The sequence below is a fragment of the Neomonachus schauinslandi genome, chromosome 9 (genome assembly GCF_002201575.2).
Source record: "Neomonachus schauinslandi chromosome 9, ASM220157v2, whole genome shotgun sequence".
Taxonomy (NCBI): Eukaryota; Metazoa; Chordata; class Mammalia; order Carnivora; family Phocidae; genus Neomonachus; species Neomonachus schauinslandi.
This window is the reverse complement of record NC_058411.1, coordinates 27,962,319-27,977,926: the sequence shown is the minus strand read 5'-3', so window position 1 is coordinate 27,977,926 and position 15,608 is coordinate 27,962,319. Positions and strand designations below refer to the sequence as shown.

Sequence of the window (15,608 nt, the reverse complement as noted above, 5' to 3'; positions counted from 1 at the left end):
GTGATATTTTGCAAATTTGCTGGCCTGAAGCTTCAGTTTCTTTCTAGGTTAAATGAAGTTTATAATATTAAGAAACTCAAAGTTTATTACTCACCTGAAGTACTTAGCATAGTGTCCTGCATGTATGTGGTCAATAAATCTTAGCAATTATTATCATAAGTGTCATTACCATGCTACTATTATAATAGTTAAGATTGAGGTTTAATATACTGGCGTAGAAGGTATCTGATATATTATTAAGTGACAAAAGCAAATTATAGAACATGGCTTTAAAAAAATCTAGAAGTATGGGGTACCTGCCTGGCTTAGTCAATAGAGCATGTGACTGTTGTTGATCTCCGTGTTGTGAGTTCAAGCCCCATGATGGGTGTAGAGCTTACTTAAATTAAAATTAAGGGCATCTGGGTGGCTCAGTCGTTAAGTGTCTGTCTTCAGCTCAGGTCATGATCCCAGGATCCTGGGATCGAGTCCCACATTGGGCTCCCCGCTCGGTGGGAGGCCTGCTTCTCCTTCTCCCACTCCCCCTGCTTGTGTTCCCTCTCTCGCTGTGTCTCTCTCTGTCAAAAAAGAAATAAAATTTAAAAAAAAAAAATTTTTTTAATTAAAAAATCTAAAAGTACTTAAGATTGCTCACCATGTTCATATTGTGGGGCAAAGATTGGAGGGACACTTTCTGTGTTAAAAACAAAAGTTTGTAACACTTTTTAAAACTTCTAAAAAATGTTTATAAACTTTTGTTTATAGTCTTTTTTTTTTTTAAGATTTTATTTATTTGCGAGAGAGAGCATGAGCAGGGGGAGGGTCAGAGGGAGAGGGAGAAGCAGACTTCCCACTGAGCAGGAAGCCCTACTCCTACTCGGGGCTTGATCCTAGGACCCTGGGGTCATGACCTGAGCTGAAGGCAGACGCTTAACCAGCTGAGCCACCCAGGCGCCCCTGCTTATAGTCTTTTAATTACAAAAATAAAACTTAAAAAAAAAAAAAAGGCAGGCAGAAAACAAGGTTTAAAAAAGACAGCAGGCACTACATTGTATTAAAAATACCTCCACAATTTTTGCTGCTTGAGAAATACTGTCCCTTGCTTGAGGGTCCACATGCCTTTGGTGACTGGAGTTGTACTTGCATCACGTTTTGAAGTAAGAACAAGGGAGAAAGAATTAAAACGAAGCCTCTCACTTAATGGTGTAGGAGTCCTGGGGAATCTGGCTTCATAGGAACTCACTTCCCACATACTTAACCACTTCCCATGGGACTCCACCCTCTGTGACACTTACAACATTTATACAGTGAGTAATCCTTCCTTCTGCCACTGAAATGAAATCATTTATAATGGCTACAGCACTTGTTTTTCTGAACCTTAAAAATAGCTTTTAAAGGCAAAAAAAAGATCAGTGGTTGCCCAGAGTTGTAGTGGGGAGAGAGATATAAATAGGCAGAATACAGAGGATTTTTAGGACAGTAGAAATATTCTATATGGTACTGTGATGCATGTTACACATTTTTAAAAACCCATGGAATATGTAACATCAAGAGTGAACCCTAATGTAAACTATGGACTTTGGGTGATAATGACATGTTAATATAGATTCATTGATTAGAAATGTACCACTCTGGTATAGGATGTTGATGGCTGGGGGGGGGGGGGTAGGGTAGTTGGTGGAGGCTGTCATGGGGCAAGAGTATATGTGAAATCTGTATTTTCTGCTCAGTTTTACTGTGAACCTAAAACTGCTATAAAAAGTAAAGTCTATCTTTTTTTTTTTAAAGCTAAAAATGACCTACCAAGCTACACACACAGAATGCCATTATGTTCTTAATCTTTTAGAGGTATATGCTAAAGTGTTTACGAAGGAAATGATATATATGAATTTGTCTCAATACTAGACAGGTGAGTTGTATGAGAAAATAGATGGAATAAGATTAGCCATGAGTTGGTAGTGATTGAAGCTGAGTAAAGTGCATGTGGGACTTCATTTTACACTTCTGACAGTATTTGTCTTAACTTTTTCCATAATAAGTTTTTTTTTAATTAGCCTTAAAAATAATGCTAAGTCATCATCCTAATATTTAGCTGCCAGGATTTTTCATTTTGGAAATCTCTTAATAGTTCTAGTGTCATCCTCTTTTTTATTTTTTTTTAACATTTTATTTATTTATTTGAGAAAGAGCGCATGCACGCCACTGAGCAAGGAGCTCCATGTGGGATTCGATTTCAGGAGCCTGGGATCATAACCTGAGCCAAAGGCAGATGCTTAACTGACTGAGCCACCCAAGTGCCCTAGAGTCATCCTCCTTTTTTAACAGTTTCAAAGCACCTACACACCCCTTTTGAGAAAGACACTTTATTTTTTGTTGTTGTTGAGGTGTAATTGACAGATAGTAAAGTACCCATATTTAAAGTATACGATTTGATAAGTTTTGATATTTGTATATATACTCTTGAAACTGCCACCACAGTCAAGGTAATGAACTTAATCACCCCCAAAAGTTTCCTCATGTTCCTTTGCCATCTGCCCCTTTCAGTTCTTCCCAGCTACTCATCCCCAGGCAACTACTGATCAAGTTTTTGTCACTGTACTCTAGTTTTCATTTCCTAGACATTTGTACAAATGAGATCATACAGTGCATACTCTTTTGCTTGGCTTCTTTCATTCAGTATAATTATTTTGAGATTCATCAGTGGCATAGCATGGATCTATTGTTTATTCTTTTTTTACTCCTGAGTTGTATTCCATTATATGGATATACCACATTTTTTTATCCATTTACTTGTTGATGGATATTTGTGTTGTTTCCAGTTTGGGGTTGTTATCAATAAGGCTGTTATGGACATTCATGTACAAATAATTGAATGGACATATGCTTTTGTTTATTTTGAGTAAATAAGAGTAGAATATGATCCAATGGAATAGGTATATATCTAACTTTTAAGTGTACATTTCAGTAATGTTGACTGTATTTGCATTGTAGTGCAACAGATCTCTAGAACTTTTTCAACTTGCAAAACTGAAACTCTATACCCATTGAAGAACAACTCATTTCCCCCTCTCTGCAGTCCCTGGCAGTCCCAATTACGCTTCCTGTTTTTTTGAGATGGACTGCTTTAGATACTTCAATAAGTAGAATCATGCAACGTTTGTCTTTTTGTGACTTATTTCATTTAGTATAATATCCTCAAACTTTCGTCTATGTTTTAGCATGTGACAAGATTTTCTTCTCTTTTAAGGCTGAATAATATTCCATTGTACATATGCACCACACTTTGTCTGTTGATGGACATTTGAGGTGCTTCTATCTTGGCTCTTGTGAATACTGCTGCAGTGACCATGGATGTGCAAATATAAATATCTCTTGAGATACTGCTTTTATTTCTTTTGGATATATGCCCAGAAATAGGGTTGCTGGATCATATGATAATTCTGTTTTTAATCTTTTGTCTATAATAGCCATGCCATTTTACATTCCCACCAGTGGTGCACAAGGGTTTCAATTTCTCTGCATCCTTGCTAATCCTTGTTATTTTTTTGATAGTAGCCATCGTAATGGGTGTAAGATGGTATCTTGTTGTTCTGATTTGCATTTCTCTAATGATTAGTAATCTTGACATCTTTTCATATGCTTATTGGCCTTTTGTATATGTCCTTTGGAGAAATGTCTATTCAAGTCCTTTGCCCATTTTAAAATCAGATTATTTCAAGCACCTGGGTGGCTCAGTTGGTTAAGCATCTGCCTTTGGCTCAGGTTCAGGTCATGAACCCAGGACCCTGGGATAGAGCCCCACATTGGGCTCCCTGCTCAGCAGGGAGCCTGCTTCTCCCTTTCCCTCTGCTGCTCCCCCTGCTTGTGCTCTCTTGCTCTCTCTGTTAAATAAATAAATAAAATCTTTTTTAAAAAATAAAAAATAAAATCAGATTATTTATTTTTGTTGTTTTGTTGTTGAGTTGTAGTTCTTTATATAATCTGGATATTTACCCCTTATCAGATACATGATTTGCAAATATTTTCTCCCATTCTGTGGTTTCCTTTTTATTCTGTTGATTGTTTCTTTGATACAGAGAAGTTTTAAAGTTTGATATAGTCTCCTTTGTCTCTTTCTGCTTTTGTTCTTTAATTTCTCTTAGCAAATATTTTGTAGTTTTCAGTGTACAAGTATGTTTGGGGCTCCCCAGGGTCATGCTCATGTTCAGTGAATAGCTAGAAGAACTCAGAAAAGCTGTTATGCTTACTGGCTATAGTTTATTACAGAGAAAGAATACAAATTAAAATTAGCAGATAAACACATTGTAGGGCAGAGTCCAAGAGATACTGGGCATGAGCTTCCAGTTTTTTCCTCCTAGCAGAGTCCTAGCAACAGTGCTCAATTCTCCCAGAAACATGCACAGAATGTTGCTGACCAGGAAGCTTACTTGAGCTTTGGTGTCCAGGAGTTTTATTGGGGGCTGCTCGTGTAGACAGACATGACTGACCATAGTTCTCTAGCCCCTCCCAGAGTCAAGCAGATACTTTGTGGCTCAAGACCTTCACCATAGATCACATTGTTAGCAATGTGGCCCAAAGCCTCATGTAAATAAAAACACTCTTAACAGGCAGGATATTCCAAGGGCTTAGAGATTATCTCCCAGGAACCAGGCCAGATCTTTCTTTGGCATGTGCAGGGTTTGGACACCCCTGACCTACTGAGTTAATCCCTTACTACACAATAGGCCTTTCACATCTTTTCATCCTTTAGGTCTCAGCTCAAATGTCACTTCCTCAGAAAGATATTCTCTGGCCACACTATCTAAAAGTAGTTCCATCCCACGTTTTTTTTTTTTTTTCTTTAAATCATATCACCCTGTTACAGGGTGATTGACTTATTTCGCTCAGCATAACACCCTCCAGTTCCATCCACGTCGTTGCAAATGGCGAGATCTCATTCCTTTTGATGGCTGCATAATATTCCATTGTATATATATACCACATCTTCTTTATCCATTCATCTGTCGATGGACATCTTGCCTCTTTCCACAGTTTGGCTATTGTGGACGTTGCTGCTATAAACATCGGGGTGCATGTACCCCTTCGGATCCCTACATTTGTATCTTTGGAGTAAACACCCAGTAGTGCAATTGCTAGATCTCATGGTAGCTCTATTTTCAACTTTTTGAGGAACCTCCATACTGTTTTCCAGAGTGGCTGCACCAGCTTGCATTCCCACCAACAGTGTAGGAGGGTTCCCCTTTCTCTGCATCCCCGCCAACATCCGTCGTTTCCTGACTTGTTAATTTTAGCCATTCTGACTGGTGTGAGGTGGTATCTCATTGAGGTTTTAATTGGATTTCCCTGATGCTGAGCGATGTTGAGCACTTTTTCATGTGTCTTTTGGCTATTTGGATGTCTTCTTTGGAAAAATGTCTGTTCGTGTCTTCTGCCCATTTCTTGATTGGATCATTTGTTCTTTGGGTGTTGAGTTTGGTAAGTTCTTTATAGATTTTGGATACTAGCCCTTTATCTGGTATGTCATTTGCAAATATCTTCTCCCATTCTGTTGGTTGTCTTTTGGTTTTGTTGACTGTTTCTTTTGCTGTGCAAAAGCTTTTTATCTTGATGAAGTCCCAATAGTTCATTTTTGCCCTTGCTTCCCTTGCCTTTGGCGATCTTTCTAGGAAGAAGTTGCTGCGGCTGAGGTCGAAGAGGTTGCTGCCTGTGTTCTCCTTTAGGATTTTGATGGACTCCTGTCTCACATTTAGGTCTTTCAACCATTTGGGAGTCTGTTTTTGTGTGTGGTGTAAGGAAATGGTCCAGTTTCATTCTTCTGCATGTGGCTGTCCAATTTTCCCAACACCATTTGTTGAAGAGACTGTCTTTTTTCCATTGGACATTCTTTCCTGCTTTGTCAAAGATTAGTTGACCATAGAGTTGAGGGTCCATTTCTGGGCTCTCTATTCTGTTCCATTGATCTATGTGTCTGTTTTTGTGCCAGTACCATACTGTCTTGATGATGACAGCTTTGTAATAGAGCTGGAAGTCCGGAGTTATGATGCCGCCAGCTTTGCTTTTCTTTTTCAACATTCCTCTGGCTATTCGGGGTCTTTTCTGGTTCCATACAAATTTTAGGATGATTTGTTCCAGCCCTGTGAAAAAAGTGGATGGTATTTTGATGGGGATTGCATTGAATGTGTAGATTGCTCTAGGTAGCATTGACATCTTCACAATATTTGTTCTTCCAATCCATGAAAAAATGCTCATCTTTTCTAATAATAAAAAATTACACCGTGTTCGCATATTTAACCGATCAGATAGGTAAAAATCCAAGCATTTCATAGCTTACTTTGTTGATAAGGGCTTGTTGAAATAGGAACTCTCCTATATTGCTGATCTTTAAACTGGTACAACCCATACAGAGGGTGATTTGGCAACACATATCAGGATTTTATTTTATTTTTTTAATTTTTATTTTTTAAAGATTTTATTTATTTGACAGAGACCCAGCGAGAGAGGGAACACAAGCAGAGGGAGTGGGGGAGGGAGAAGTAGGCTTCCCGCCAAGTGGGGAGCCTGATGTGGGGCTCTATCCCAGGACCCTGGGACCATGACCTGAGCTGAAGGCAGACGCTTAACGACTGAGCCACCCAGGCATTTTAAATGTGTACCAGGATTTTAAATGCGTATATACTTTGACTCAGTAGTTTCACTTCAGGAAACTTACCCTACAGATATGCTTTGCACATGTGAAATAACTTATAGGGGGCATTCATTGCAGCCGTGTTTGTAAATGACAAAAAGTAGGAAGCATGTTTATAGCAGCAATGTCCACAATAGCCTAAATATGGAAAGACCCAGATGTCCATCGATAGATCAGATGAATGGATAAGGAAGATGTGGGGTGTGTGTGTGTGTGTGTGTGTGTGTGTGTGTACACATATATAATGGAATATTAGCCATCAAAAAGAATGAAATTTGCCATTTGCAATGACGTGGATGGAGCTAGAGGGTATTATGCTAAATGAAATAAGTCAGTCACAGAAAGACAAATACCATATGATTTCACTCGTGGAATTTAAGAAACAGGTGATCATAGGGAAAGGGAAGGAAAAATAAGATGAAAATAGAGAGGGAGGCAAACCATAAGAGATGCTTAACTCAGGGAAACAGGGTTGCTGGAGGGGAGGTGGATAGGGGGATGGGATAATTGGGTGATGGGCATTAAGGAGGGTACTTGATGTAATGAGCACTGGGTGTGATATGTAACTGATCACTAAATTCTATCCCTGAAACTAATAATACAGTATATGTTAACTGAATTGAATTGAATTTAAAAAAAAAAGCTGGAAGCAAGTTAAATGTCTATCTTTAGGGGATTGGCCTAATAGATTATGATACATTCATATACTGGTTATGTAGCTGGTTTAAAAAGTTTTTTTGGGGAGGGGCACCTGGGTGGCTCAGTCGTTGAGCTTCTGCTTTTAGCTCAGGTCATGATCCCAGGGTCCTGGGATCGAGTCCCGCATCAGGCTCCTTGCTCGGCGGGGAGCTTGCTTCTCCCTCTGTCTGCCGCTTCCCCTGCTCATGCTCGCTCGCTCTCGCTCTCTCTCTCTGTCAAATAAATAAATAAAAATCTTAAAAAATAAATTTAAAAAAATAAAAAGTTGCTTTTCAAAGAATAAGGATGTACTTTACGTACTGATGTGTAAAAAAATCTCTAAGAGACATAGTTAAGCAGAGAAAGTACATTTATTGTACTACCATTTGTGTAAAAAGGGGAAATGAGAATATATATTTGTATTTGCTTGTATATATACATCAAGAAACTGCAGAGCATAATGACAGTGGTAACCTGGGGTATTAGACAACTAAATAGTTATGTGGAAGATTTTTTTTATGTTACTCCTTATTATATTCTTTGACTTTAGAATCATGTGAAAATTTTACCTGTTTAAATAAATTGTATTTTAAAGAAATTGAAACATATAGTCAATTTTAAAAATAGTATCCAAAGTACTGTAAAGAGAAAGGGTGTAGTAAACAGTGCTCTAGCATCCCATATCAGCTTCAAGGGTGGGGCCAGGTGGGGTTGGCTAATGTTCATTATAAACTGGAACATCCAGTTGAGTACTGTGAATGAACATATTGCTTCTTTTGTGTTAGACTTACCCAATTAAACTGTTCATGTAGCCCTAATAGGACAGCTGTGCTGCCCTACAAAGAGCACAGATTTTGAATTTGATTCCTGTGTCTGCTGTTTTCTGGCCTTGAGATTTTGGACAAATTGTTTTAATCTTAATCTACCAAAACCTCTCAATAAATACAAAGAATAAATGAAATAATGTGAGCGTGCTTTGTAAATTATCAAATAACATACAAAGAGAGCTACTGTTATTTGTGTTTCGGTTTATATTGCACAGTAATCAGCCCATTAAGTTGGTCATAATTGTATTGCTGAACATTAGTTACAAACAAAACATTCTTAGCATATGACTTAGTCACCTCCTTCAAAGAAAAAAGAAGTATGAATTTCCTCAACTCTGTGCTTTTCAGCTATCTGTCACACTGTGTCCCTGTCCTCCAGAGCCTATATTGCCTTCCTACTGGACTTTGGTCACTCCAATGACTTGTGTTCAACAAAAATTACCTTTCTTACTGAGTGGTGTATGTATTTCTACCTTTTGTACTTTGGAATAGTTTCCTTTCCGTTCCTCATAGGGTTTAAGTCTTTGTAAGTATTTTCTGTATGAGGTCAAAGAGTTAATTCCTAATCTCCAGACTGAGATAAAGGGCACCAATTCCTTTGTAAAGCCAACTCTTCTCTCTTCCTCTGTTCCCCTCCACTTATCCCCTATCCTGTTCCATGAGTTATCATCTCCCATTCTTGTATCCTCAATCTCTTCTGCTAGTCCTAACTCTGTGCTTTGACCTGATGAGTATGCTCAAGTCTAACATCCCTAAAAATGTTTTCAAATGTGAATCCCTTCTGTTGTCACATCTTTTATTTTTTTGCTTCAAAGAATGATTGCCTTTAACTTCTCAGTTTCCATTCATTCCCTAGTTCATTATGATTTATGATCTGATTTCCCTCTTTTTCTTTAAGATTTTTTTTTTTTAATTTTTTATTTATTTGACAGAGAGAGACACAGCGAGAGAGGGAACACAAGCAGGGGGAGTGGGAGAGGGAGAAGCAGGCTTCCCGTGGAGCAGGGAGCCCGATGCGGGGCTCGATCCCAGGACTCTGGGATCATGACCTGAACCGAAGGCAGACGCTTAACGACAGAGCCACCCAGGCACCCCAGTCTCATTTCCCTCTTAACTGTTACTTTTGTAAAAACTTTGGCCAATGTCCCCCTGCTAAATTCAGTGGCTTTTCAGCTCTCGTACTGCCTGACTGTTGATGACACCTCTGAAATGTACTCCTTTTGCTGCTGTGGTGTACTGTTCTGGGATTTATTCCCTCTCCCCTATTTTTCTCTTAATCTCTTTGGCTGGTTTTTCTCCTATCACCTGCTGCTGAAGCTTAGGGGTTATGCACTTCTCTCCTTGATCATCATCCCACTCTGTTTTTCTTTCCACAGTTGTTGCATTATATAATGACCAAGTCCATACTGTTCTGCTTTCCATCTATACTCTCTCCCTGAGATTTCATCCATTTCCATAACTATAGAAACTAATGACTCCCCCAACAGTACCCTTGGACTTTGCTGCCTGATTGCAGGTACCTCACATTCACCTATCTCCCTAATTAAAATAGCTCTCGTCTCCTCCAGCCTGCTCATCTTCTTGTGTTCCCTGCTCAGTCAGTGCCATCTTCACCTTCCCAGTCCCTTATGCCAGAAACCTCCAGGATGGTCCTTGACTCCTTCCTGACCATTCACATGTAATTTACCACAAAGCCCTGTCAGTTCAGCTTCTGAAATATCTTTCTCGTACATCTCCTTGTTTTCATCGCCACTTAGTCAGGTTTCTTTAAAATGAAACGTAATCGAATGTGTCACTACCTCAACCTTAACAATTTTTATGACTTTTTATTGCCTACAGGACAAAGTCTAAAGTCCTTGGGCATGGCAAATGAGATTTTTTTACAACCTGTTCCTAACCTTTTCCTGCTCCCAGCCCTGACAGACCGTGTTCCCCAGCCAGCTCAGGAGTATTCATTCACTGGTTTTCTGCATAGGCCTTGCTTTTCAATTTCACACCTCTGCACCATTGTCACGTCTCTGCTTGGAGCCCTTTCACCTTCCACTCACTTTTCTCAGGAATCGTATCTTTATGCTGCCTTTCTGGACCACACAGAATGATCAGTCCTGCAGCACTTTATTCATGTCTCTGATATAATATTTATCCTTTTTTTTTTTTTTAAAGATTTTATTTATTTATTTGAGAAAGAGAGACAGAGAGCAGGAGAGGGAGGAGGGCCAGAGGGAGAAGCAGACTCCCTGCTGAGCAGGGAGCCCAATGTGGGACTCGATCCAGGGACTCCAGGATCATGACCTGAGCCGAAGGCAGTCGCTTAACCAACTGAGCCACCCAGGCGCCCATATTTATCCTGTTTTAAAGCTAACTTACAGTCTTCTTAAGGACAGCATCTAGATCTTTTTAATTTCAATATTGCCATAGCATAGTACCTAGAATATAGAATTTTGATAATTATTTATGGGATGAATATATTCAAAGTAAAGTAAAAGAGAACTCAGCCCACACTGAGTCTGCAGAGTTCCCATGTTGTCTTGTGAACAGCACATTGAGAGGTGGTTAAGAGCTTGATTTCTGTAGTCGGGCATGCCTGGGTTCAAACCCTCTCTGTAATGCTTCCTAGCTGTGACCGTTTCCCCACCTACAAAGTGGTGATGAAGGGGTGGCTGTGAGAATTTAATGTAAAGCACGTATCACAATCTCCAGTACATTATAATAATTTTAAGCTATTATTAAGAGTGTAATGTATTTTTAATGAATAACAGCAGTAGTTATACTCTGTAGTCAAAAATGAGGTAAAAGTGGCATGTTCTCACATGATCTTCCTAAGAGAACCTGTTCTGAACCAAGCTGATACATTTTACCAGCAACAATGACTATCAGTCTGCTTTCCTCTCCTATACTTATCTAGGAGGAGGAGTGCTGTTCTTTTCCTCCTGTTATCTGTTGTTTGTATTATTGTTATTAATGCTCTTGAGATTCACTCTCTCCTTTACAAAAAGTTGAGTTTTAGATATGAACAGTGATACCAAAAAAGAAGTTGAACTTGAAGGGTAAGAAAGGGTAAACCCAGGATAAGGATGGAAGTGGTGTTTGGATTAAGAGACTGGGGAAAGTAGAATCTAAGAAAGGTTCTAGTTTCATTCCGTCATTTGTCAAATATTTATTGTTCCCTCACTCCATACAGGGCAAGGTGGGGATGCCTCTGGCTGGAGGGGCATCAGAATTGTTTAAGGCCTAATTTCTCTCTGTAAAGATTTTTAAAAATCTTTTAAATAATTTTTGAAATAGTTGTAGATTTACATGCAATTTTAAGAAATAATAGATCCTTTGTATATCACTAGAAGGATTTTAAGTCTTACTAATAATGAAGGTGAGGGGCACCTGGCTGACTCAGTTGGTGGAGCATGCGACTCTTGATCTCAGGGTCGTGAGTTCAAGCCCCACATTGGACGTAGAGCCTAGTTAAAAAAAATTATGAAAGTGAGATAGTTTCTTGTATAACTGGTATGAAATCACAGGTAGAAAGCAGTTCATAATTGTGAAAAGGCTGAGATTACTATGCTTGCAGCTGTAACAAATAAGGTTTCATGCAGGTATCAGTTTTTAAGCCAAACCTCAGAGGATGAGTACAATTGTATTAGGTTGAGAATGGAAGAGGAGAATGAGGTAAACCAAGAGCTAGGTGAGAGGGAGGACCTGGGTTCCTTCACCGAACAGTGGCAGATCATCTAGATAGACATTCATTCATTCATTCATTCATTTAAAAAAGATTTTTATTTATTTGTCAGAGAGAGAGAGCACAAGAGGGGGAGCGGCAGGCAGAGGAAGAAGCAGACTCCCTGCTGAGCAGGGAGCCCCATGCAGGACTCGATCCCAGGACCCTGGCATCATGACCTGAGCCTAAGGCAGACGCTTAACCTACTGAGCCACCCAGGCGCCCCTCATCTAGACTTTTAAATTGCACACCTCTTGTGAATTGATTCTTTCTTGCCTCGAGTTTTTAGAACTCAAGTAATGATGGGCCTCTTCTTAATCTCAGGTCTAATTATTCCATTTTCTGTTTTTATAGAATACCTTGATTCTGCTGAGAGTCTGACTTCTTGAAAAAAGTTTCTCTTGTGCTTTTAGAATGACAGTAGAGAACGGCATGAGCACACCAGCGAAAGGCGGAGACGTGGCAACCCTGGGCCATTATCTAATGGACGACCCCAGGGTAACTCACGGCAGGTGGTGGAACAAGATGAAGAAGAAGATGAAGAGCTGACATTGAAATATGGCGCCAAACATGTGATCATGCTCTTTGTACCCGTGACTCTCTGTATGGTGGTGGTCGTGGCTACCATCAAATCAGTCAGCTTCTATACCCGGAAGGATGGACAGCTGTATGTATGAGTGTTTTATTATTCTCAAGGCCGGTCTGGCTTTTCTTTGTAGTGTGTCATCACCACCTCGGAGGCCTCTGCTTTGAAGGGGCACAAAGGCTAGAGAGTTCATCCTCTCTGACAGCCAGAGCAGTTGACAGAATGAGGGGTTATTATTTGATGCTTTAAGTAGAGAAAATGAGAGCTACAGAATTGTTTCATGTATGGTGTCACTGGTTAGGACTGAATTTAGGACAGGGCCATTGGTCCCGTTGTTCTTCTGCTGGAACATTCTTTCCTTTTCTAGATTTGATGGATGAATTCTGTTGTCCTTCTCATCTTTGCTTAAATGTTAAGTCCTCAAAGATAATTTCCCAGATCCTTGTAACAGAATTAGGTCCTTCGCGATATTCTTTCTCATAGCAACCTGTTCTTTTTCACAATATGCAAATATATTATTTATTTACATTATTTAAAGCCTGGTTTCCTTCTATACTGTAAGGCCTATGAGGGTACATTGTTTCTACAGCTAGTTATGTAATAAATGCTCAACAAAAAAAAGTTGTTAAATGAAAAGATGAAGAATTATTGCAAGCTGGCATTCTCTAGGCTCGTGGGGGGATTGTTGTGTAGATTCTCTAGTGCTTTTGGTATGAGCCCTATGCCTTCAAGAAAAATGCTTTGATTCAGATTCACCTAGTTTTGTCTTTGGGACTCTGTAGGGCCCCTATAGGGCTCAAAGTTTTAAATGAATTTTGGAATTTGAATTAGCAAACTGTGTGGCATTCTAAAAGCCAAGCTTTTAATCTTTTGGGAGAAAGGCTAAGGCAAGAATAAAGGGTGGGGGTTGGAGACAGCAGTCAAAAGAGACTGGGGAATATTATCTGTATAGCTTAGAGTTAGTTTTGGCTATATATTATACAACAGGGTTAGCAAGCCATAGTCCACAGGGCAGATCTGCCTGCCACCACCTATTTTTGTAAATAAAGTTTTACTGGAACGTAATCACGTTCATTCATTTGTATATTGTCTATGCTGCCTTCATACTACAGTGGCAGGGTTCAGTGGTTGCAACAGAGACAATATGACCCAGAAAACTTAAAATTTGTACTCTTTAGTCCTTAACAGAAAGTTTTCTGAGCCTGTTGTAGGAAATCAAAACAACTGGTTTAAACGGTATACATATTTTCTCTCTCTCCTAGAGAGTGGTACAGGCTGGTCAGTCCAGATTGGTAGTATAGCTTCACATTTCCTCAAGGACTCAGGCTCCTTCTTTCCTTTTTCTTTGGCTTCTATCCTTTAGGTTATTCAAGGTTCCTTATTGGTACTGGAGCCCCAGGCTTCAATTCAGACAACAGGAAGCAGGAAGTAGCAGGGGAGAAAAGGACCTAAGACCCATCTCTCAGCAGAATTAACGCCTTTCTTAGAAGTTCCACACAACATATCCACTTATAACTCATTGGCCATACTTTGTCTCATGGCCACACCTAACTGTCAGGGAGTCAGAAATAAGGTTTTGTAGCTGGGAACGCTGGAACCTGGAATAAATGTGTTTATGTGAATGAGAAACCAAGGGGAAGATGGGTGTGTGACGTTGTATCAAAACAACTCCAGTGTAGTCACCCTGTAGGTGAAAAAAAAGTAATTGTAAGCCATTATTATAAAGCCACCTTCTTTTGACAAGTACTTGTAGCTTAGGTAGTTTATGTGGTAGAATCCAGTTCTTTAAACAAATTACTAATAAGCTGTGGAGAAAGAACATTTCTTGAGTAATTATTTCAATATAAAGCATCCACTAGATGGAGCTAGTGTCTGGCTCACAAAAGTCCACCTCTCCATATTTTAGATCTCTCCTTTTATTTTGAAGCACTTATTTTAGAGTATAGCTAATTTTCTTAGCTAAAATTCTTGGCTAGATTGCTGAGATGGAAAAAGGTCATTATCAGTTGAATCAAAGAAACAAGACTGGTGTTGGAGAGGGTTGTGGTTTGAGATATCCATTAACACTTACTTTGGGCTTTTGTATTTTATTATAGAATCTATACCCCATTCACGGAAGATACAGAGACTGTGGGGCAGAGAGCCCTGCACTCAATTCTGAATGCTGCTATCATGATCAGCGTCATTGTTGTCATGACTATTCTCCTGGTGGTTCTGTATAAATACAGGTGCTATAAGGTGAGCATGAAACATGGAGCTTTGCTTTCCACCATGTTCTTTTTGTGATTGGGTTTTCCTGAGACATGCCTTACTTGGTCTAGTAGAGAAAAGGGCTATATATTCTAGAACTGATTTAATTTTTAGTTTTTTCCCCCTTATTGTAGAACATTTAAAAAAACACAAAAAGACATAAATGAAAAACAAATGTTGTCATATCATATCACATTCTAAATGGTTTTAACTTTTTGATTTGCAGTATACTTAGGACATTGCAGGTTATATCCTAAGACCTTTGTGAATTCCCTCATTCACAAATAGTACTATAGGATATAATTATCCCTATAAAGTAATATAACTTAAAAAATTCAGATTTTCCTGAGTGCAGACCACTAGAGCCTTCTGCAGACACTGATGTTAAATTCATTGGTGACTGGTTATATTCCCATTTCTACATTGGGAGCCATCCATTCCCTCACTGTCTCTCCTGCAGTAGCACTAGTTCTTTCCTTGGGAAATAAGGGCAGGGGAGATTGTGTAGGAAAGACACAGGCCCAACCCTCCCAGCCTCTGCTCCCTTAGCTCACCTTCTAGCTAAGGGATTCACTCTTGAATTTTAGCCACCTGGCACATATTTCATATGCATGCCTCAGAGAAATCACAAATTATTACAAGTCATGAGACTTTAGGGTCTTTCTCAAATAAAAGAAATAAATGTTGAAGTCTTTCCAAATGTTGAAGTCTACTCTATTTCCTTCTAGTATTTATTTCTCTATATGTTTAACATGGTTAAAATAAAATGTATAATAAATGTGTCTTTTCCTAACTTTTACTTTGACATAAGCATTTTTCCATATTTAAATTCTCAGAAAATATGTCTAAAGGCTATGTAACATTTGACTCAATGCGTGTATTATAATTTAC

General features: G+C 39.1%; 1 protein-coding gene across 2 annotated transcripts in view; it reads left to right on the top strand.

Moving 5' to 3' along the window:
- Positions 1 to 15,608, top strand: part of PSEN1 (presenilin 1) — a 70,675-nt gene that overhangs the window by 21,910 nt on the left and 33,157 nt on the right. For both annotated transcript variants that reach the window (XM_021679769.1, XM_021679766.1), the window contains exons 4-5: positions 12,295 to 12,548; positions 14,564 to 14,705. In XM_021679769.1, the coding sequence (XP_021535444.1) occupies positions 12,295 to 12,548; positions 14,564 to 14,705 (396 nt within the window). The remainder of the gene's footprint in view (positions 1 to 12,294; positions 12,549 to 14,563; positions 14,706 to 15,608) is intronic.